This window comes from Thalia democratica, chromosome 7, assembly GCF_965202585.1.
Source record: "Thalia democratica chromosome 7, ktThaDemo2.hap1.1, whole genome shotgun sequence".
In the NCBI taxonomy this organism is placed as follows: domain Eukaryota; kingdom Metazoa; phylum Chordata; class Thaliacea; order Salpida; family Salpidae; genus Thalia; species Thalia democratica.
The window spans coordinates 2271796-2298069 of NC_139171.1; the positions used below are offsets into that span (position 1 = coordinate 2271796).

The following is a 26274-nucleotide window of genomic DNA, read 5'->3' on the forward strand; positions in this document are numbered from 1 at the left end:
AAAACAAGCACTGAAGAATAATAAAACTGCTTATAAAAATGCTTGAACAAAACTGACTCGATGGCGACGTCTAGCGGAATGAACTGCAGCAATTTCGAGTGATTATTTTTCACACTTTTATTTACGTTCCACAGATGAACTATGCAGCATTTGAGCTGGAGTTCTTGCAAATTTCTCATGTTCATGTTTTGTATTAACACTTGTGTTGATTTGAGTGATTCAAAAGCTTGCTTGTTGTACGAACTGTCACTCTGAAGTCCTGTAAACAATTTTTAAATAATTTTCAGTCGTGGTAGAAGGTTTGGAATTAAAATTACTCATTTTTTACTAATTTACTAGTAAAACTTAAACATATTTATGTATATATACATATAAAAAAACAGTAAACTGAACTAGAAAAGCTGTTAGGACTTATATGTGCTGATTAATACACTTCTTTTATGATGCTTTCTTTATTCGTTAGTTATTTTAAAAAAGGTTCCCTATTCAAGAGGATATAAGAATTCGGATAAGTTTTGTTCAGCAAAAGTTTAATATTTTATACTCTAATCAAACAAAAAACTTCAACAAGAAACTCATTACCTGCAGCATTTATAGCGTAGATGAAATTTGTGAAATATTCAACTTTTAACAACTTTTCCGATTTCATATTCAGCAAATTGTCCAATATATCTTTGCACCAATTAAACAACAGAGTCCTGGTGTAATTATTATTTAAATAAGTTTAAGTTTTATTTTATTTAAACAAATAAAACTTCACAGTAAGACTGAACGTTTTGAGTTGTTAGCTATTTAAATTTCATACAAAAATACATTACTAAATTACTAACATTTTATTTACTGTGAATATTTATCAACTCAAAACAAAATCAAAAGTCGATGAAATTACATTTTTGTAGAACATTTAAAAATCTTATATTGAACATGTGAAAAAATATTTCATTAGTAATAAATTAATAAATATATATTAATAATAACAAAATTAATAATTAATAATTAAAAACTGACAAGCGATTTGTTATCATAATGTTATGAACTAAATTTTAATTTAATAGATTATTATAATGAAAAGTATTTTACAATGTTTTTTTAATATTTAAAACAAACAAAATATCAATATAAATTAACTTTGAAGGAGTAGAAGTATTCTTGTTCAACACAACATTCGATAAAAACTTGATAATAGTCGGATAGTGTTGTTTATTCTGGTTTGGAAAATTCGCCATTTCATTGTAATCATCACTCAAATAACTCACTGTGAAATTCTGATTCCTGTGTAGAAAAAAATTGGTATAACACAATGAAAATATTCTTTCAATTAGTGAGTATGAGCAAAGTATAAATGATTTAAATATTTGATATAATTAAGTCATAAACATTTTAGCAATTTGTTATTATTTTATTATTTATATTGGTATTTATATTAATATTAGGAGAGAACGTGCATGGAACTTAATACTTAAAATTTTTAGTAATACTATCTTAGTTAAATGGCGTTTTTTTAACATTTTAAAAATCATGGTTAGATAGACTTTTCAAAAGTATAAATTTATTATATGTTGTACATTAAGTAGCGTAAAAATAAGTTATTCAAACTCTACTTTAGTGCTAGTGTGTCCTTAAAATATAGAACTTCAATCTATCCTGAATTATTTGAACTACTATTAAGATTTGTTTTGGTAACAAAATATTACTTGTTGTAAAACTAAGTTAAAGTTCAATAAAAACATCGAGTGTTTTTTATTAATTCCCGATTTTATATAAATATAAATACAAACCTTTGACAGTGTGAATACAGAGCATATAGAATGGCGTATTGTAATTGGCCATTTGTGGTCAGCATTTGGCGGGATTGAGTGTAAATTTCCAGCAGAAAATCGAACAAACTCGGCTTCAGTAAGTATCTCTGTAAATATATATTTTACGTGTAAATATTTTAAATAAATTGCACAAAAATATTGATAAGAAACACTAACGCCAATAATGGAGCTTTTAGCATCTCCAAGCTCTGTAAGTGCAGCAATATTGAAAATACTATTGGCAATTAATAGTTGTTGTAATTTTCCTTCACTATTGTTTCCCATCTGGCCTGTGATATATAATTTGTTGTTTTTTTGTATAAATATGAACAATTTGTAATGATAAATTAGTCTATTGCAAATAACTCAGCTTAAAGAAAAATATTTTTTAATTCTTTTTTTTTAATTTGTTTTGCTACTTAACATCTACAAACTGAAAGGAAAAAAGCAAACTTTTTAACGTTTCAATTAGAGCTCCTTCAAACGGATTGTTTGCAATCAAATCAATTTTCCCGCCATTTTCATCTTGCATCACAATCAGCTGATTCAAAGATTCTTGTAGTTCCCCAGTTATGAAACTATAAAATTATCTAATTGATTGTATTGTAGCAATATGCGTGACTACCAAACTAAATTATAAAAATCTGAGGGTAGAAATTTAGAAACTGTTACAAAAATAAGTTTAAGTTAGCAACTAGGATGTTTATTCTACAAAATATCTTTAAAAACATCAATTAGTGTTTCAAACTAAATGCACTTATTTTTGTTGAAGTTTTATTATAAATTTAACGCCGTTCTGCATTATAAGTTACAACTTAACTCAAACATGTGATAAAGCTCTGTGTTAAGAACATATTAATGTAGATGTAGCTTTTATACATTTAGAATTGTACATGATTACTAACTTGTATGCACTTTCTAATTTGGGAAGGTTTTTAACGTTGAGACATGCCTGGTATATCAACAAGACATCGTTTTGAATGTCAACATCATCGTAGTGTTTGCATTGTAATAATATTGATCCCGGTTCTAACAAGGACACTATGAACCACAATGGTAAGACTGATCCCATTTCTTGCAAAACCTGAAAACAATAAATATTATGTTACTATTTTTAAATTAAAGTAAAAGCTTTAAAGAACCTTTATATTTACAGATTGCTAATCTTGTATTTAAAACATACTTAAAACTATTTATATTTTTGATATTCTTAAGTTAGTAAAATAGATGTATTAACTTCAAACTTTATATAATATATTTTAACAAACCAATGCGAGGTAGCTGAGTGTGAATTTGGTGTCGCTTTTCACATATTTGATGTGTTCAATCATGTTTACAGTGTACTGCACAAATTTGTCATCAACCATGTATTCTTCTGTCCACTGTGTGGCGCCAATGAGCAACCTTATCGCCTCGTTAGCGAACCGGAACGAAGCTGGTGAATTTGTACCAATGTTCACACTTGCTTCCAACAATACCTCCATGTGCTGTTTGTATTATGTAATTATTTATATTTTTATTATTAGTTAATTTGTACCAATGTTCACACTTGCTTCTAATAATACCTCCATGTGCTGTGTTAATTATGTAATTGTTTATATTTATTAATTATTACTGGTGAATTTGTACCAATGTTCACACTTGCTTCCAATAATACCTCCATATGCTGTGTTATTTATGTAACTGTTTATATTTATTAATTATTACTGGTGAATTTGTACCAATGTTCACACTTGCTTCCAATAATACCTCCATGTGCTGTGTTATTTATGTAATTATTTATTAATTATTACTGGTGAATTTGTACCAATGTTCACACTTGCTTCCAATAATACCTCCATGTGCTGTGTTATTTATGTAATCGTTTATATTTATTAATTATTACTGGTGAATTTGTACCAATGTTCACACTTGCTTCCAATAATACCTCCATGTGCTGTGTTATTTATGTAACTGTTTATATTTATTAATTATTGCTGGTGAATTTGTACCAATGTTCACACTTGCTTCTAGTAATACTTCATGTGCTGTGTTATTTATGTAATTCTTTATATTTATTAATTATTGTTGGTGAATTTGTACCAATGTTCACACTTGCTTCTATAATACCTCCATATGCTGTGTTATTTATGTAAATGTTTATATTTATTAATTATTACTGGTGAATTTGTACCAATGTTCACACTTGCTTCTAGTAATACTTCCATGTGCTGTTTGTATTATGTATTTATTTATATTTTTATTTTAGTGAATTTGTACCAATGTTCACACTTGCTTCAAATAATACCTCCATGTGCTGTGTTATTTATGTAATTGTTTATATTTATTAATTATTGGTGGTGAATTTGTACCAATGTTCACACTTGCTTCTAGTATTACTCCATGTGCTGTGTTATTTATGTAATTGTTTATATTTATTAATTATTGGTGGTGAATTTGTACCAATGTTCACACTTGCTTCTAGTAATACTTCCATGTGCTGTTTGTATTATGTATTTATTTATATTTTTATTTTAGTGAATTTGTACCAATGTTCACACTTGCTTCAAATAATACCTCCATGTGCTGTGTTATTTATGTAATTGTTTATATTTATTAATTATTGGTGGTGAATTTGTACCAATGTTCACACATGCTTCTAGTAATACTCCATGTGCTGTGTTATTTATGTAATTGTTTATATTTATTAATTATTGGTGGTGAATTTGTACCAATGTTCACACATGCTTCTAGTAATACCTCCATGTGCTGTGTTATCTATGTAATTGTTTATATTTATTAATTATTGGTGGTGAATTTGTACCAATGTTCACACTTGCTTCTAGTAACGCTTCATGTGATGTATTTAATTATAACAGTTATTGTGTGCTGTTTGTATTTTGATTAATATGTACTTATGATTATTTATTTGTACCATTTTCGACTTAAGCTTCTCTGAATACTTCTACTAATAGGATGTTTGTATCATTTAGTTCATTAGTTTACTTACTAATTTTTCTTGTTCAATATTTTTAATCAATAATTTTTTTTGTCATGTTAATTTTCTTGTCATGTAAATCATGTCAACTATTTCTAATAAATTCCGTGGGCCGTTGGTATAAAAATTTAATTAAATGATAAGTTCGTTTTTCTGAGCAATATAAACTTTAATTCAAAAATAACTTCTCTTTTCTTTTACATTTTTTTTATACCAATTATATTATATATATTTTTTTTTATCTATATCTTCTAGAAATTCAGCAATTTTCAGGCATTTATATTGAAAAAAACGGACATTTTGCCACACTTTCCGAAAAAAAAAACTTAATTAGCCTGACGCACACGAACGGTGTGATAATAATAAATCTTTGTAACAAAACTCATGCTGTTTATAGTCGACATTTTTTCAGTTTTATTCAGGCTATAAAAATTTAACTGTGTACAAAAACTTAACACACCTGAGTGCAATTAAATAGTTTAGCTAATGAGTTATTTGCTTATACTTATATTTAAGAGTAGCATCAGGTAGCAAAATTAATAATTTATTATCTATAAGGTAAACAAACATTTCGAATTTGACAAACAGAAAACCCAATTCGACGTACATAGTTAGTTTTCATTTACATTTTTACCCGTGTTTATTTTTGTAATTAAACAATCAATATGCTTTTTAAGAGCGAGTAATGTTTGAATAAACATTTATAATAATTACTAAAATATTTCATTTCCAAACTGTTACTTTAAAATAATGAATCTCTAGTGAAAAACAAAGTTAATTGATCAGCAGCTCTAACTAATAAAATAATCTAATTTTCTTGAGTATACTGCTCAGTAATCATTAAAGCAAGTCACCCACTACCAAGTATTCACAAGTTGCAAACAATTATGACGCAACAAACCTGTCTTATCAAATGATCAGTGACGATTGGTGACGTCACAGTATTGAACAGGCCTCCCACGCATCTAAACAAAAAATATATATTGTTACTTAAATTTTAAGTAAAATTTATTAAAAATAATTATGTAGATAAAATTATTTCAAGTAAATGATGAAAATTGTGATAAAGTTAACAAGTGGTGCAACAAATACCTGATAACAGCTGTTTTTTTTTTTTGAAATAACATATCTACACATGAAATACCTGATAACTTTTAATAAAACTTTTATAAATTAACGGGGGTTTGCAATAACTACCTGATAACAGTTGAGAAAGCATTATTATAATATTTTTTTAATAAATATTTACACATAACTGATAACAGTCGAGAAAGCATTATTATTATATTTTTTTTTTAATAAATATTTACACATACCTGATAACAGTCGAGAAAGCATTATTATAATTTTTTTTTTAATAAATATTTACACATAACTACCTGAAAACAGTTGAGAAAGCATTATTATAATATTTTTTTTAATAAATATTTACACATAACTACCTGATAACAGTTGAGAAAGCATTATTATAATATTTTTTTTAATAAATATTTACACATACCTGATAACAGTTGAAAAAGCATTATTATAACATTATTTTTTTAATAAATATTTACACATAACTACCTGATAACAGTTGAGAAAGCATTATTATTATATTATTTTTTTAATAAATATTTACACATACCTGATAACAGTCGAGAAAGCATTATTATTATATTATTTATTTTAATAAATATTTACACATAACTTAACCTAATAACAGTTGAGAAAGCATTATTATAATATTTTTTTTAATAAATATTTACACATACCTGATAACAGTTGAAAAAGCATTATTATAATATTTTTTTTTTAATAAATATTTACACATACCTGATAACAGTTGAAAAAGCATTATTATAATATTTTTTTTTTAATAAATATTTACACATACCTGATAACAGTTGAGAAAGCATTATTATAATATTTTTTTTTTAATAAATATTTACACATACCTGATAACAGTTGAAAAAGCATTATTATAACATTATTTTTTTAATAAATATTTACACATAACTACCTGATAACAGTTGAGAAAGCATTATTATAATATTTTTTTTTAATAAATATTTACACATAACTACCTGATAACAGTTGAGAAAGCATTATTATAATACTTTTTTTTAATAAATATTTACACATAACTACCTGATACCAGTTGAGAAAGCATTATTATAATATTTTTTTTTTAAATAAATATTTACACATACCTGATAACAGTTGAGAAAGCATTATTATAATATTTTTTTTAATAAATATTTACACATAACTACCTGATAACAGTTGAGAAAGCATTATTATAATATTTTTTTTTTAATAAATATTTACCTGATGACAGTTGAAAAAGCCCTACTGAAGGACGCGCACTTCCTGGTGGCTTCCTGAAGGTTCTCGCACATCTGATCATCCTGATTTTCCTGATTCAGGTTGTCTTGCTGGTTGAATTGCAGCTCGTGCGCCGCGTGGACCTGTGATGGCGACTACAATACAAAAAAATATTAAGTTTTTTGTTGAATTTAAACGTTTTGAAAAAGTAGGATAAACTTTTGTTCAAACAAAAAAATTATTTTTAAGTAGTTTTTAAAATGTTTTATGAATTACGTATTGCCTACTCTATGTCTGTTTAATAGTGTATTAAAAAATATTATGTTTTTGTTGAAGTATAACTCTTTAAAAAAAAAGTTATAGTTTTGTCCAAATACAAAAAAATTAAGTAGTTCTAAATATTTTATCGCTTAATCTCTGTTTGTTTATTTTTTATATCAAAAAAAAATTTTTTAGTTTCAGGTTTTTATTTTACATCTACAATGCAACTTACGCTACTTCTTTGGCTGATATCTTCAGAAAATTGAGCCAAAAGATCCAGAGCGAGTGGCAAATCATTCGCCCAATTATCCTTCATTTTAACCAAAGATTCTGTAAAAAATTAATAAAATATAAATCATTTGCCCAATTATCCTTCATTTTAACTAAAGATTCTGTAAAAAATTAATAAAATATAAATCATTTGCCCAGTTATCCTTCATTTTAACCAAAGATTCTGTAAAAAATTAAACAATAAAATATAAATCGTTTGCCCAATTATCCTTCATTTTAACCAAAGATTCTGTAAAAAATTAATAAAATATAAATCATTTGCTCAATTATCCTTTATAAGGACCAGGGGTTCTGTAAAAAATTAAACAATAAAATATAAATAAATCATTTGCCCAATTATCCTTCATTTTAACCAAAGATTCTGTAAAAAATTAATAAAATATAAATAAATCATTCGCCCAATTATCCTTCATTTTAACCAGGGATTCTGTAAAAAATTAAACAATAAAATATAAATAAATCATTTGCCCAATTATCCTTCATTTTAATCAGGGATTCTGTAAAAAATTAAACAATAAAATATAAATAAATCATTTGCCCAATTATCCTTCATTTTAACCAGGGATTCTGTAAAAAATTAAACAATAAAATATAAATAAATCATTTGCCCAATTATCCTTCATTTTAACCAGGGATTCTGTAAAAAATTAAACAATAAAATATAAATAAATCATTTGCCCAATTATCCTTTATAAGAAACAGGGATTCTGTAAAATAGAAGAAGATTAAATAATGATTTATATGGAACTTCAAATAACAAAACTAAAACAATAAACCAGGGTTTCCCAGACTCATTTTCATGATCACCAATTCCATAGAAATTGAAAATAACTGCCATACTTTATAGACATCACCCCACTTTAATAGTTAATTACCTACCTACTTTTCACCTCCTTACTAGTTATTTCCCCACGACAATTTAAATCGTCCACTCTGGGAAACCCTGAATTAAACCAGTATGTTCTAGGTTCATATTTTGTCAAATACACCATGTACTACCGGTGACCTTTCATTTTACTGAGAGTTCTAAAATAGAAAACTATAAATAAAAACAGAAAATACAGACAATCAAGTATAAGGTCCTACTGTTAAAGATTCAATAATGTGTGTGTTTTTTTTGGTGATCATATAGTCATTAGGACACATGTAAACAATAATAAAACTTATGACATTTTATTGGTTCACTAAACCAACTTATATACAGTGGATACATGGTGGTAACTTCAATTTAAACTTTCTTGCATTTAAACAGTAGATCTTAAAGTAAGCTTGTAATATTTTATTGAAAAAAACGATATGGCCCCCATAAGTTTAATTGAACATTTTGGTTGGAAATAACTTTTCACAACCTAAATAATAAATTAAGTACTTAAAGGGTAAAAACACTATTATAACAAACATAAAATATGTTTGTTCTGTGAATTACAAAACTAAATTAAGTGAGTTTTTAAGGAAAACAAACGGCTTAAATAAAATAATGACTCGAAAACTTTGAAAACAACAACCTAAGTAAAGAAAAAGTAACTGATTTATCAAAAAACACTTAAGTTATCTATATCAGAGGTCTAAGAAACTTTTCAGACTTTATTTAATTTTATTTGTTAAAAATACTTTCTAAATTTACCCATAACTAGTTAATTAAGTCATACGTATGAGGTTAATTAGTAACAGATGTTTGTTTAACCTGCGACAAATGTAATAAGTTCAATTTTTTGATTACTATCAACCATCCATCCAATTAGAATGTCAACTATATCTTTGAAATATTCCTTGAATACCTGAAAACATAAATATATTATACAAGGTGTGTTGTGGCTTCAAATTACTTTCATAAACATCTAGATTAAAAATATATGGTTTAATATATAAAAATGTTACACATTCTTATCATAAAAAAAAAATATATCTAATAAATCTGTAAAGATTAAAAAAATTGTATATGGTACTTAATTAAATTGAGATGTTTTATTTTTCGAGATAAATTTATAATTTAGTTTTAGTTAAAAACATCTCGTTTATACTCTAAACAAAACTTAGTTTATTTTTAGAAAATTTTTGGAATTGTTTTCATTAAATTACTAAATTTCAAAACAAAAACATCAGTATTTAAGTGTGCAGTAAACTTAAAAAATTATAATACTTAATCAAAATATATCTCAACTTTTATAAAAGAATTTGGTTAGTTTTAAAATTATAATAAACTCAGTATAGCTCATAATCAATTTGTCAAATTTATAAAAGACAATGATTTTAAGATTTTTAAAATGAAAATAATATACTATAATTGCACGATAAAATAATATAAAAAAACTAACAATTAAACGAGTGCGTTAATGATAACTTACTTAAGTTGATTTATATATTTTCTATAACATAAAAATACTATAGTGTATAACAACGTAAAAATATTAAAGTAAGGATATACTAAAACCAGGGTTCGTGCGCAAAATTTGTTTCATTTAGCCTGACTGAGACCAATTTGGCCTGACATTTTTTCAAGGTAAGGAAAATACCCTTTAGAAGTCATTTTAGGTATTTGGGGGTCTTAATTACTACTATTGTAGTCTCCGACTTCAACCAGCTTTATCTCAAAATCATATCTGCAAAAAGCGACTCATAGCTTAGTTACAACTCAATAGAAAAAGACTAAATTGTGAAAAGAGTGGTTGACCCTCTCCCCCCCCCCCCCTATGCCCTTAACATAACAAATTCAGTGATAAGTTTTAAAATAAGTGTTATATCTAATATATTACTCGTGAAAAAATTTAATACATATTACTAAAGGCAATTGTTCAATTTAATTAAGCACTAAGTAAAAATATTCTAACCAGAAGATTAAAACGACGTGCATGTCGTGTTTGTTTTATTAAACTTTATAATAAAATTCTTACACGAGTATTAAATTAAGTAAAAAATATTTATTATAATATTTTGACAACTACTTAAAACTGATACATAATTATAAATCCTAAACTCAAAATAAATACAGTGATTGTTGACGCCGTATCAGATTTAAAAAGCTTACACTAAAATTAAAAAAAAAACTTTTAATGTTATGTTCTTGTAAAGAAAACTTAATTGTACCTAAAATTTGTATTCCAACAAAACTTAGTACTTATATCTTAAAGCTAAGTTTTAGTGTTGTGAATATCTCTAATAACTTTAAACAAACAGTAAAATATATGAATAAACTGTCAAGAGTTATAATCTAAAAATTATTTGGTATAAAGCCTTTAAATTAAAAATTAAAACAGTTCAACCAACTAAGCTCTGAAAAACATAGCTGATGTAAACAAATTCAAACAAACAGCTAAGTTGATGAACTAAACTGTAAACTATATTGTATAAGTGTTTAAACTGTATTTGTTTTATGAATTTTCATAGTTATGACGTTAGAACCTACTCAAAACAAAATAATGAAGATTCTTAAAATTTTTTTAGGGATTCAACAAAAGGTTTTACAATTTTTTTTATTTTTACATTTATTTTTACAAATACTGACTTATTTTGTCTTTGATAACTAAATCTTTATTTAGAAATAAATTAACATTTCAATTTGATCTTAAAAAGATTTCTCACTTTTTTTTAATCAAAGAATTTCAAGCATAAAAACTGGGAAAAACTGAGATTGTCAAATTTTCAAATAAAAAAAACTGATTTAGCCTGACTTAGCCTGATTTAGCCTGACGCGCACGAACCCTGTAAAACAGGTTTTAAATTGGATAAAAATAAATAGTTTAAAAATTACTAAAATTATCAAATAAACATGATAGGTGAATTGTTGTAAATTGCTAGATTCTTATAATAAAGAGGTAATAAATAAAATTATAAACAAATACTGTGTTTCTGGCAATCTAATTTTAATCGTAATGTAGTGGAGTTTAACTAAACTGCAATTAAGTATACTAGTTTCATACTAAATTAAATTCATCAAATTTAATATTAGCTAAGTTGAACTATGTGTTTCTTATTAGTTTTTTTTTCAAAAATTGCTGAAAATAAAAACAACATTGATTGTTCTTTTTTTTTTATAAACTATGTTATTTTTTGCTATATTTCTTTATAATATATTAATGTACCTCAGGATAATTTTTGCAGACAATCAAAAGTGGTTTGACACAATTAGGTAAATGCTGAGCTCTATCTGTTTGTGTGAATAACTCGTACAATTCTCTCATGAGTGGTTCTGTAAATATAATAAATAAAATTAATATTATTGTAAATATTATCTGTTTGTGTGAATAATTCGTACAATTCTCCCATCAATGGCTCTGTAAATAAAATATATAATATATAAACAAAAAAGAATTGTACTTATTACTTGTATAGTCATTTTCGTTCTTTAAATTATATACCAAAACTTTATATAATATTCATGTATATATATATATAATTAAATTAGACACACACAAACAAATCTATATTTACTACTCATATTGATAACACAAAAAACTGTATCATAAAAGATTCTAAAACATATAAAAGTACATAGAAAACAGTACAAAAATTTAAAATTCAAGAAAAATACATATCATACTAAGCAGATTCTTAAATTTGTTTTTTTTTTGCATACATGTAATTAAAAGATAACAACTATATGTAGGTTGTATCATGTAAATTGTTCTCTTCGTTAAAATTTGGTTAGGCAAGTGATTCCTTTTTAAATATAGGACTTTGTTTAAAGTTATTGCATTAAAATAATAATAAAAAAAGTTTGTTTATAGAACTTGTACTTAAAGGTTAATCAAATAAGTATTATAATAATCAAATGTAAAATCGTGTGTAACATATTTTTAAGGTTGTTTATTATATTTAATTGATACAGCATCCATTAAAAAATATTACAATGATAACCTTAAAGTATATAGACAAGCGAAACCCATAAAAACAGTTAAAACTGATAAACTTGATTTATTTTATTTAACAAAAGCATTTTCTAAATGGACAATTTAACATGAAATAGTAACGTGTTAGTGAAACGAAGTTGGTTATAAATACATTAAACTTATATAAAGAAGAAAACTTACGATAAATATGAAACAGTAGTATAATAAATTATTTATTTTAATGTTTAAGCCCATTAAGCCCATAAAGTTTTAATAAACTATTAAATTTGATTTATTTCAGTTCACAAAGGCATTTTTTAAATGGACAATTTAACATTAAAGAGGCAATGTGTTAATGAAATAAAGTTGGTTATATAATAACACATTGTAATATATAACTAATTTTATTAAGAATAAAATTCATGATAAAATTGAATCAATAGTATAATAATTTATTTATTTTAATGTTGATGACTTTACAATAGTTTTGAAAACTTTATATAAATTTAAAAGATATAAAACCAAAATAAAAAATATATAAAAACTATGTATTACAATGGAAAGTTCTTAACGTCATTTGGTCTTAAAATTTTTATAAATTTTAGTATTATTCTTTAATTTTAGAAACTATTTTACAAAGATAATGCTTAAAGATAATGTTTTTAACAGTATGTGATTTAATGTGAAAACTACCAAAAACATAAAAACTTTAATACCAAGTGATTAAAACTAAGCTATGCGCAAATAGTTAAACTTTTTACAGATGTTTTAATTTAAATTAAAATGATCTAAAAAGTAAAATAAAAATTGTGCTAAAATTACAATTTTTTTTAGTAAATATTGAAATTAAAAATAATTTGTACAAAATAATTTAACAATTATAACAAAATTACTAACATTTTGTGTTTTAAATTATAATTAACATTAAATTAAGAAACATGATAAAATATAAGTTAAATTAATTGTATTTAATTTAATTAAACTAATTACTATCCAAAAAACTTTTAATTTACGATAAACTAAATATAAAATTTAACATAAATACTATTTTAAATCATAACGAACAAATTTAATGAATTATTTGCTAATGTAATATAATTAAGCTCAACTATATACGGGTATAAACTTAAAATTCATATAATCATTAATATTAAAGAAATTAAAATGGATTATTATTTTGTGAAGAAATAAAAAATAATCAACGTTTTTTATAAACTAATTTTAAAAAGAACAATTTTCAAGTACAGTAAATTAGAATATCAAACAGCTTTTACATGTATCTCAAAAAACGTTTTTTGAATACTTTTATTTTCGATTTTTAAATTCATTAAAACGGTAAAGTGCTATGCAAACACAACATTTACAAGTAAACTTTGTAAATATCTATATTTGCAGCATTAAAAAAACCATACAACTCTGTAACTTAAATTTTAATGTGCTATGACACATAAAGATAAACATTTCAGTCACACCAGTACAATAAAAACAATCAAGTACATAATAAGTAAGTGTTAGCTAAACAAATTTTGTTATAACAAATATCAACGAGAAGCTTAAATGTGTTAACAATTAAGAAGATTTGTGCTAAAAACAATTTTAAAGTAATAGTTTATTAATTGAATGCAATGAATAAAAACTTATTTATACTTGTATGTATTTATTTATAATTAAATGAAATACTTGTAATAGAAAAAAAAATAATAATAATACCAACAATATAAAACAAATATTCAAAACATTGAATTCTAAAACTTCACTTTCAATAAAACTAAAACCTGTAAAATTGTGAATTTAAAGCTTGTTTACCTTACAAAACAAACAAAACAAAATGTGTAATTCAACTAGACTTTAACCGTGAAATACTTTTATTTTGCAAACTTATAAGATTAGCTTTGTTCAAAGAACTATGATTATCTCTCAAACTTGTTTAAACTAGCATTGTTTATGCATCCCTTATTTGAAAATCTTAATGCTTTTTGGTTCATAATTGATTTTAAAAATTCAAGTAGTTCTTTTCAAAAATAAACTAGTTCTTGTTATAGTGTTTACTTTACTAACAACCCTAAATATTATGCTTTAATTTTTAATTTTACTTCCTTTATGAAATTGAAAATCAAACATTTAACAAAAAATTAATGAATCACAGTTTGAATACTAGTTTTATCATTTTGATTACAGTTTAAATAAAAAATAAGTATTTTCATAATTTTCGTACACAGCTTTATTCGTAGCTCAGTATACCTTTAGTAAATAATACAAATATAGTTTTTATTAATTAAATTTTAAAGTTTAGTATATAAAGCAATATAAATATTAACATATCTTGAAAACTTTAATATGAACTGTATACAATTTACAAAAACTAAATATTTTTAATATATGTACATCAATCAAATAAAAACTAACTGATGGTAGACGCGTATTTTTTAGCTTTGGTATCCATTTCTAATATTTTCTGAATACTATCCAGTAAATTTACTTTCACATTATCATTTGCTATTCTGTGTAGTTGGTTCAAAAACCACTGAAATAATATATAAATGTAATTTATTGTAGAAAATTTATTTAAAGCTCCTACTAAAATAATTAAATTAATTTTTTAATTCAAATAGTTTGACCTCGCTTTAAATAAAATTATTTATTTAATTTTGAAATGTGTTGGCTTAAAAGTAAACACTTGTCCATGTTAAGAGAAAGCATGCAGATGACTATTAAAAATTTAAGTTTTTTAAAAAACAAAGCTTACAACTTGATTGTAGCATTTTTAATTTTAAGCAATTGTTTCATAAACTCAATTAGCTAACATAAGTTTCTTAAAAGTTCTTGGCTGTTTTAAAAACATTTAAATGCAAATAATTTTATACTGTAACTACAAACATAAATGTTAGTGTATACATACTAACAGTATAATTGTTTAGTATCATTAATAAATTTAACTAAACAAAAGGGTATAAGTTTGAGGATTAACATACAACTTGTAAGTTTTATCATCAATATGTCAAGTTAATTACTATGTAAATAAAACTGGTATTATTTAAAAAACTTAATTTTTTATCTGTTTGTATGAGTAATTTGCCTGTTTTTTTTTAGATTTAATTTTATAACCATATATATGTACAATTTTTATTAAGTTAGTTAAAAAACTTTTGATGCCTCAGAAATAAAGCTGAGCGAACTCAATTTTTATTTTCAAACTAAAAACAAACTTTTTTTACGTAAGCTACAAGTTTAATATTTAACAATCAAACTGTATATAGAAAAAATTAATTAATTTCAAAAAAAAAATTGTAACATTTTTAGTAGTAGAATTAAGAATTTTTCGCCCAGGCGAAATCTTGTGTTCTACTCAATTATTACAGATTTATTTATTTACACAACTAAATTAAAGCTTAATAACTTAAACAGTGTACAGAATTTGCGAGCTTAACTAGTCAATTACTTTTTTATAACATGTCAAGAAATCTGTAAACTTTGCATAAATTTTTACTCGCATCAACTTTCTATTGTTTCTGAATATATTTTGATGAACAAACTTAATTATACTAGAACATTCAATTTTAGTAAACTTCATTAAGCTGAACTAATTTAGTTATTTCAAAACATTATGTATTGGAACTCACATTAATAAACTGAACAGTGTCATTTGTTTTCATTCCAATTATTGATATTATTTTGCAAACTTCCTTATGTAATTCTTCATTATTTCTTTCAAAAAAAGCATCAATTAGTAAATTGAGTGTTCCTTCCATAGTATTACTTTTTGAGAAAATCTAAAACAAATATTTCTAATAGTAGATTAAAAAATATAAAAGTTTAAGAAGAATAGTTATTATAAAAAATTGTCTTCCTCCAGTTATTATTTATAAAAAGAATTTAAACTAATACTTTGATGATATATAAAGTTTTTTAGACAACGCTATTTTTTTACTTGTTTTGTGAATTGGGTAGGTACGAGTAAATTTGTTAGACAAATCAGTTTTTACAAAGAACAAAATAAGTATAGCAAACATAAAATACCTACATAAATAACAAAAATTAAAATAATTTCTTTTTAAAATTCATAATCATTCACATTTCAAGTATCATTATTTGTAATAAATATCTTTATAAAGCTTTAAAGTTTATAAAAAATAAATAATTTCCTATAAATACATAAAACGTTAAATTGTTACAAACAAAAAACAAACATCTCTGTTGTCATTTCTGTTTATGACATCATAGAGCTGGTATGCGGCTTGCATCCTGCGATCGTGGTCATCTTCCCTACGAGTGATCCTGGTGGTCAGACGACTCAAGTTGTATGAGTCATCCGAGCTGTAGTTATTTCTGTCTGTGTGTTAAAATATTTCATATTTTTTTTTTGGTTTTAAAACTTAATTAGTTACTAATATATAGTGAAGGTACTTTCTGTTATCTCAAAGTCATTAAACCATGACCTTAACTTTAATAGTTGGTCTTATACTTATGAAGATTTTATTCTCAGCTACCAAATAACTTAACTTTTACATAATTCATAGAAGTTTTTTTTTAAACAGAAGATTATGATTGGTATAGGTAAGATATAGAATATGTATTGAAGGTGTAACATTATAAGAAAAAAAAACATTTAATTTAAAAACTATCTTCTCCTTGAACTTTTAACAATTGATTTTATATTTTTATATATTAGCCTTTGCAAAGTTTTTTTATTACAAACAGAAATTACACTAATTTCAACAAAAGGTATCACTCTAATCAATTAAAAGACTTATCTTCTTAATGAATTTTAATTTAATACTTTTATTTCAGTTCAAACATGTGACAATTTTAAAATTAATTGAGGAATATTTTATAGAATTTTGAGGATCTAGTTCAACAATCTAAAAGTATATTGATAGACTTTTAATGACTTTATTAATTTCCTGGTAGATTGATGATGAAAAAATTATGGCTTGAACAAATATGTTTTAATTATGATCTCAAAAATTCAAAAAAGTTTTAAAGTTTTGTAAAAAGTATAAGTCATACTTTACATTTTTTATAAGAGCCCATGTTATTTTTAAGTAAAATGTTTTTAAAAGTGCTTTTAAAAGTATATTGTTTAATGTTTATTTTTTGTCTTTAGAACATCACTAATAAATTGATATATATGAATTAGTATATAATTATTATAGACTAAATAAAGTGTTTCATTTATAAAGAATAATCTACTTATATGTAATTACAAAAACATGTTTAATTTAAAATTATAAATGTTTTCTTAGATCTCTATTCTGTTAACATTTTTTAAGTATTTAATCTTTATCAAGTTTTGGGTGAGATAAAGTTATACATATAATAATAGATAACTAAAAATAATAATTATAACACTAAACTCTACTTTGAGTTTGATTTCATGGAAAATCTTCTTTTTTAATTCAAAAAGAAATATTAAAACACATTGTATATTTATTAATACAAAAACTCATAAAAACTAAAACATACCTCTATGTGAGCGCATCAGACAGTATTTCCATATGATTAAAACTTTGCAAAATGTTAACTTTTTAATATATCAACTAATGAACTGTTGGAAAATACTTAGTTTAAACATAAAGATGAAAAATATTTTAAGACATTGAAAAGGTAAATTTCAGTTTTGTATAAACTATTAATATTACATAAAAATGCCAGAAATACAGAAATTTATGCTTTTTATAAAGACAGCAACTTTCAATATAATTATGTAAAATTGGTATCAGATTATTAGAAAAATAACTAAAAATGAAAACTTTGAAATAAACTTATATTCATTATTCATAAAAATAAACATAAAATTAAAACCAAAACTAAAAGACAGTTTTACAAAGTAAAACCATTTAATGCTCAATCAGTCAAAACTTAAGATGATTAAATTAAGAGAAAATATTTAAAAACATTATTTTAACTGCAACTCATAATATATATATTTTTTTTATAATTTAATTTTAGTATCATTAATAATATTGTTTATAAGTATATAGTTTATATCTTTGCAAAGTTATAAAGCTCTAGTTAAATCAAAAAATTTCATTCATATTTTACACTATGTCAAAGCAGTATTAAAAGCTGTCTGTGAGTAATTCAAACTTTGTTATATTATTAAAAAGTTTGTAAAAAGATTATAGTGAAGTATTTTAATACTACAGTCTTAATTAAATAACATGTTCTATTATTTTATTAGATTTATTTAGCACAAAGCTAGAAGAATGCCCTGTTTTGAGTCTTATCCAGATTTATAAGTTGCAATTATACTGTACAATGACTAATGGTATCATCATTATGAATTGATTTTCAATAAAGTTCACAATTTTTAATTTAATAACAATTTATGAAAACAAACTTAGTTCATTTTACTACATTCCTGCTCTTTTTAAAATTACCTTCTGATTTTGAAACTAAAAAACTTTTACTTTACCATATAATAAATTTCTATATAAATTTATTTCATTTCCAGTTTTATTTTATCAATCTTTTTATATCAACATTAATTAAACTTGTTTTAAAGCTTAAGTTTTAAAATAATACATTTTTGTTCTTTTTAATAGTTTTCACAGGAAGTTTTCAGTTTTGTTTCTCATCGTATTTTAGCAATTGACTAATTTCCCATCAACTTTAAAACATGATGCTATTTCAAATTATATGGAACTATATATTGGGAACGAGTCAAATATGCACAAAGACACTTTTTCAAAAAAGATATTTTTTGCACTAGAGTAAAAAAAGATAAAGATATCAAAAAATGATAAAAAAATTAAAACGTAATAAACAATAATTCAAAAGATTTAAAAATAAGATAAATTAACAAAAAACAAAAAAAAAACAATTTACCAACCGAGAGTAAGGGTTAGTGGTAACAGTGATAGTAAAAAAAAAAAGTAACCAATAAAAACTTTAATAAAAAATAAAAACAAGAAAAATTAAGTAAATTAAAAATTAATTAGTTAAAAAAAAAGATATAGACCAAGGGTAAGGGTTAGGGGTAACAGTAAATATTAAAAAATAAAAAACAAAGAATTATTAAAAAATGTTATTAATAAAAAAACAATAAAAATTACAAAACAAAAAAAAAGAAAATAATAATAAGAACCGAGGTTAAGGGTAACAGTAAAAGTAAAAATAAATAGAAAGTTAATAAAAATAAAAATTAAATTTATAAAAATTTCAATCCGTGCAAAAGTGTCTTTGTGCAAAAATGTTCCTTCATGTAAAAGTGACTTTTCATGCAAAAAGGTCCCTTTGTGCATGTTTGACACCTAACCATTTAATTTGATAAATATTGTTATTGATTGGTTTTTTTTTATCATTAGCAAGCCTCAAGTACATTATTTATGAATAAAGGCTTAATGATAAAAAATAAGTCTTAATTTGACTTATAATAAGAATGCTGAAAAACTTTTTGTTCAAAAATAAATTATATTAAGTTTTAAAAGTTTGAAAAATTTGAAATTCATGGTTTTACCATAACATTATCAAAAAATATTAAATTCAACAATTTCATGTTTTTTTGCCACCACAGTAGTATAAAACTAGAATATTTTAAACTGTATCATAAATCTCAATTCTATAAAAGATTTTATTCAACATAAAAACAGGGTTGCCACTCTTATACAAACAACTAGCCTGAATGACTATAAACTATCCTTATTCAGCCTAAGTTTATTAAAAACCAAAACAGAAAAGGTGTTGAAAGCATTCAATTAGCGCAACTTCTTCTAAACCAATGTGTATACAATAAATTTTAGTATGCACAGGAAACTCTTTAAATTGTATATTTCAATAAATGCACAAAAACATGGTTCCCATTGTAATCTAAAATAAACCATGGAAATTTTTTGAAAGAATTTTTATGAGGTTGAAAGCCTGGATTTCTTGACACCAAGATTTTTATCTGAATAAATTTAACCAGTTTTTAATGGTATACTTTTTAACTTACTTTAATAATAAATTACAATTAATAATTTTTATGTTTAAACATAATAATTTGGTGTGCAAATACTTAGTGTGCCCAGATTTTCAAGAGCTAGAGAACCACTGACTTAAGCTACAGTTCATTTTGATCTTTAATTTACTTTTAAAAACTTAAAAAGTTGTTTTTTTTTGATTAATCAAGTATTTTGTCATCATAGATAACTTTTATAAGTTTGCTTTTAAATTATTTTGTGAACATTATATATAGTTTATAGAATCTATAATAAGACAATAAAAAGCATTTGCTATAATCAAGTTAAACTTAGTTCAGGAGGACCTTCTGAGTTCTTTTGTCATTAATTCTATTTTAAGTCACTCAAAAAATTATAATTAACAGTTAAAACTGCTGAAGTCGGTTGTCTACGTAACTAAAAATTGGTCCAGCACTAAGCAAAAATAAAATCAAGTTCAGATAAATCCAGTGCTTGTATTATTTTTCAACTCTATCCTAGGAATTCAAGTATATTTTAATTGCACTATCTAGAGAATTTCTAGGGAAGCTAGCATGAAGGTTTTGTGATATTCAATATAGTAATAATAAGACATTTAAAAACTTAAATATAAAGTTTAAATGTTGTCTCAGAAAAGTATAAGTATTGACTTTTATTAATTTAATGTATGCGGCTGTGAATAAACATTTTAACATACAATGAAAAATCACTGTATTAGAAATGTCACTACTCATAAAAAAACGGCCAAATAGCAAAAATTAAGGAATGGACAATTAAAATAAGACCTTTAAGAACTCAAATATAAAGTTTCAATGTTGTAAGAAAAGTATAAGTATTGATTTTTTAATTTAAAATTGAATGTTTTGTATTAGGTTTTATAGGATATTTAAATATTACAATATCAAGTATCAAAAAAAAATAATGCTAGTAAGTGGGAAAACCTTCTTCTTTTTTAACTTTTTATAAAAGTTTGTAATAAGTTTAAACATTTTATACAATAATCAAGACAACAAAACCTTATAAAAGCTATTTTTCGTGATTTTAAACTATAATTTAACTATAAACTGTGCAATTTTTTTTCAGTAACTTACTTTGCACAGTTTTTAAAGATGCCTAAAACCATTGCTATGTCTTATATACACTTTTACTTTATTTTGAAGTTACTAAAAGCAAGACTGTAAATATAGGCTTTCACACTTAATAAAAAATATTTTTGTTGTACATAAGTTGTGCAAATTAGAAAAAAAAATAACTGATAAATAAGTTCAAAAACTAAAAAATGTCAAAATGTAAAACATAAGTTATTGATAATCATTTATCAAAACATTTAAAACAATGAACTTCAATTAATTTAAAATATTCCAAAAACTGCCATATTATTTCAAATAATTTCAAGACTACCTGATTTTTTCAAACAGAAAACAAATTATTCTGTGTTAGCCTTAAAGTGTGGCAACAGGTATAAGTTCAAATTTAAATGAAAAATTTAAAAAGTTAAAAAAAAAGGTTCAAAATGGACCTTGGTGGCTCATCATTTGGCAAACACTCCTTTAAGGTTAAAATTTTCAAAATTAAAAAAACTATGTGGTAAAATACTAAATTAAAACTCTCAAGCAAGTCTTTACTGACTCTGAAACTAAAAAGTACACCACAATCCAATTTTGTGATCACATGTATATCAATTTTTTATCAAAATACAAAATAAGCGCTCATAAAGTTTTATATTATCATATTTGCTCATAAAGGACCTCGTGTACAAAAAAACCTTTCAATTATCTTTTCATACACCATTGATACAGTTTAATGTCTTGTCCAGGACAAATCACTGACATATTAGAGATTTTAACAGCTGTAAAAATATAATCACTGTGAATAGTTTGTATTGTTGCAGTTAAAAAAAAAACTATTATTTATTTAGTTATTTAATTCTACTTCCTTTTTCCTCTTTATTGCTGAATGAACTCAAGTGGTTGGCATATAATATTTAGTAGCTTTTACCAAAATGGAATTTGCAAAAAAAGATTAGGGCAGCCCACTAGTGATTGTTTTTTGTAAACAGTTTGTGAAATCATAAGGTTCTTGTTGTTCAAGCTTCACATTAATGATTGCAATTACTAAAAAGTTGTTATAATCTCTTAAATAATAACAATTTTAGTTAAGTAGCTTTTTTATTCTAATCTAATCCATTTTTTCTAGTTTAATTTAAGTAATTTGTAAAAACAATCTTTTTAGAGGATAACTTTTAGTTGAAAGCTGTACTTGTTGTTGTTTTTCATAAACTGACAAAAAAAATTAAGCAGCTTTTTATTACTAGCTTGCTTTTATTATTAGGTTTTTGAACGACAAAAAAAAGCTCAAAATAACTGGTCCTAGGACCTAATGCACGAATAACCTTTCGGTTATCGAGTTGCATACCACGGATACTTTTTAATGTCTTGTCCAGGACTTTTGTATTGTAGTTATTATAATAAACACCAGTTTCTTACTAAATTAAAACAATTATTTCATACGTATTCTTTTTATCATACGAAAATCAAACAGTTATTGTTTAAACACTTATTCCTTTTAATAGATAAAATAAATTTAGTAGGATAGAGCAAAACTGCTCTTTTGTAAACATTAGTACAAAAATGACTTGGCGGCTTTGTATCAATATTTAATTTAACATAACTTCAATTTTCATGCGAGTACCATAACTTAAACTTAAAATGTTAGTTTCTGCTTTGATTAGAACATATTTGATTCACAATCACAAGATTAGCTGATCATGATGTTTTAAGTTATTAAAACTAAGTTTCTCAAGTTTTCAGTATTTAAATTTATTTCTGACATCCCTGCACAAAATTATTCTAAAATACCTTTTAAACCTACTTTAATATTAAATTACAATTAATTAATTTATCATTTAATGTATTATTAATTAAACTTGTTACATTTATTCAATTCTTTCTAGAAATTGAGAATTGAGATCTTTTTATTAGTTTTAAAAAAATCAAAACATCTTAACTGATATAAAGTTTTTGTTATACCGCATAGAATTGCATAATTACAGTTATGCCATTTCATATACATTTTGTTCGAAAATTTTCAACGAAACTAACTCGAGTATGACATTTAAAGTTAAAACAAACAAAAGTTTCTCCATTTATTTTTTATCAAACACACTTTTTTTATTTAAAGTCTTTTATATACAAGATTTTTTTAATTTTATTTAAATAATTCATATACATTTAAAACTGTTTCTAATAAATTGTAGACTGCTTTAAATCCAAACTTGAAAAAATTTCTTTTTTGACTATTTGTTAAAAATCGGCTGGAAAAAAATACTTATACTTTTCTTTGTTAGTCTTAGCTAAATAAAGACTGGTTTTACAGGTCATTATTTAACTAAGTCTTACAGTTGTAGCCAGAATGATATTGTTGCAACTGAACTGTTATCAGTTATCATTAACTTATCATTTTTAACTAAGATGTTTAGTACTGAACTATTTTATATGTTTTTAGAAAAACTTATATTCCTGTGTCATTGATTAATTTAGTTTTAAATTAGCTAATAAAACAAAGTTACTACTGAACCGGCTCTCTTTGTTGAATAGTTTAGTTAACTAAAAAAGTAATTTAATTACTGTAAAAACTTATATAACCAATATAAGCAGCGGATATAAGGAAAGTGTACTTACAGTTCTTAAAAAATAAACCTTTAAGGAGAATAAGCAAATTCGGTAAATAAGGTATTAACTGGTGTTGATAAATACTTAAAAATAATTGAGAACTAATAAAACTTTATTTTGCCGTTTTTTAGACTGCCCTGATAGAAATTTAGTCGTTTGTTTTATATTATTTAAAAAAAATACTTATATACCTGTTTAGACAAACTTAACGCTAAATACATGCTCTGATTTCATTGTTTTTAAAGAAGAACTTACAAAAATTAATAAATTTTTACTTAAGAACCAGTATCCAAAAACTTTATAGAGTCCAAAATCAACAAACTCCTTAAAATTCATAAAATTGGCAACTCAACATTTAAACAACACAAAAACATAACCATAAAAAGTGTAAGGAAAACAGACATTGAAAATTACTCACTTTACACACAGTTTACGTTAGTTGTTGTTCATAAAGTTTGTAGAAGCATCCATATCTCAAAAACACAACATTACTATGAAAACCGGCCTACACCAGCAAAAAAGTTTCTGACTACTTCAGTAACAAAAGTAAATGCTCGGAAGTATTTGACGCAAATGTTATCTATAAATACACCTACTGTCCGGATTCGAGCATTTACTATATTGTAGAAACATTACGACAGTCTTCAGACTAATTAATGACATCTGCGGAACAGATAAAAGCAGCGCGATATCAGACCATCTTTTTAATTGCACACGCTGTCAAAACAAAGCGAACTCTACACTAAAGCCTAAAACCAATATTGATCGAGGAAGAACGACTTAAGTTAAACACGCAATTAAAATTTAATAGAATTGCAAAATTTTTAACAACTTATTAATTAACATATCTTTACTTAAGTTTGTATTTATTTCAATTTATCCATAAATCATAATTTTAGCTTATTTTAAAACTGGTTTTCTAAATTGCAAGTTCGTTAAACATTAACCACTTGATAATGAAACTTGTATAGTTTTAAAAGTGAAATAAAATTTAAATTAATTGAGTTATTATTTATTATATAATTAGTTGCAAATGGTATAAAAACACATTCAAAAACCTTCTCATAATAATACAAAAGTTTAATTAAAGTATTTTAAGAACTTGTTCTTTAAAATTAATTTAATCCTCGAACTAAGTTTTTGTTATAGAAATTTTAAACCAAGACGATGTATTTTTACCTAATATCAATGAAAGAATTTATAAATAAATTCTACAACAATTCATACCTTCCTTACAATAATTACAGATTTAGTATAAATAGAAAAGAAGTTAGAGATACATAGTTTATTGGTGATTTACCGCATTTATATATAATATAAACAAAGATCAATCAATAAAACACAACATTAATAACATATAACAGAATTATTACAGATACAACAATAAAAAAACAAATTGATATTTCTGACAACACATATAGGTACAAATGAACGTAAACACAATTATTCTTCAAATACAGCCAACGTTTTCAACTGACTGAAGACCTGTAAAATATGAACTTTAAAATCATAGCTTAAAATAAGTACTCTATGGTTCTAAAAATTTAATTCGAATAAGTTTAATTTTGTTTTAACTAATCTTAATAAAAGAATTATATAGTGTTTGCAACAAAAATGACTAATTAATGATCTATTTTAAGATTATTCAATTCATTTTTATAACAACTAAACCAATTGCGAAGTTATGAAAAGTAAGGGTTTAAAATCATAGTAGTTAAAATGATGCTATTATACTAATGCAAAAAATAAATGTTATTACTATGTTCTTAGTAACTGAATATTCTATTAATTTAACTATTTTATCAAATACTATAACAGACACAAAATACATTAATATGAATAACACCATAATATGAATAACATAAATAGTAATTAAAAAGAGTACTTTAGTAAAACATGACATACTGTTCTTATTCAATCTTTTTATAACTAATTTTTTGTTAATTTAATAAAAATTATACCAAATATTACCTTTATGTGCGTTTTGTAAATTATATTAAGTGAAAATTTTAGACAAAACTATGATATTAACTAAATACCTATTATACATCATTATGATCATTAAGCCTACATACAACCAAGTTATGCAAGATAATTCCATCACTGAATTCAACACTCATCTTCACACAATTCTCAAACTCAAAACAATTACCTCCGCATTTCTCTCCTGAAATAATAAGATTATAAATGTGTTTACTTACAACTATAGTCAATAGACTTAAG

General features: G+C 24.1%; 1 protein-coding gene across 1 annotated transcript in view; it reads right to left on the bottom strand.

Annotated features, from left to right (window-relative positions):
- The window catches only part of LOC145840930 (serine/threonine-protein kinase SMG1-like), a 47932-nt gene extending 29941 nt beyond the window's left edge, over positions 1-17991 (bottom strand). Inside the window, exons 1-17 of the mRNA XM_082948286.1 lie at positions 17925-17991; positions 16649-16791; positions 16082-16231; positions 14868-14985; positions 11715-11821; positions 9320-9413; positions 7577-7674; positions 7087-7226; positions 5678-5741; positions 3068-3286; positions 2705-2883; positions 2253-2377; positions 1977-2089; positions 1779-1906; positions 1129-1272; positions 583-698; positions 58-259 (exon numbers count right to left, since the gene is read on the bottom strand). Of these exons, the coding sequence (XP_082804412.1) occupies positions 58-259; positions 583-698; positions 1129-1272; positions 1779-1906; positions 1977-2089; positions 2253-2377; positions 2705-2883; positions 3068-3286; positions 5678-5741; positions 7087-7226; positions 7577-7674; positions 9320-9413; positions 11715-11821; positions 14868-14985; positions 16082-16231; positions 16649-16791; positions 17925-17940 (2156 nt within the window). The 5' untranslated portion in view covers positions 17941-17991. The remainder of the gene's footprint in view (positions 1-57; positions 260-582; positions 699-1128; positions 1273-1778; positions 1907-1976; positions 2090-2252; positions 2378-2704; positions 2884-3067; positions 3287-5677; positions 5742-7086; positions 7227-7576; positions 7675-9319; positions 9414-11714; positions 11822-14867; positions 14986-16081; positions 16232-16648; positions 16792-17924) is intronic.
- Between the last annotated feature and the right edge of the window lie 8283 nt (positions 17992-26274).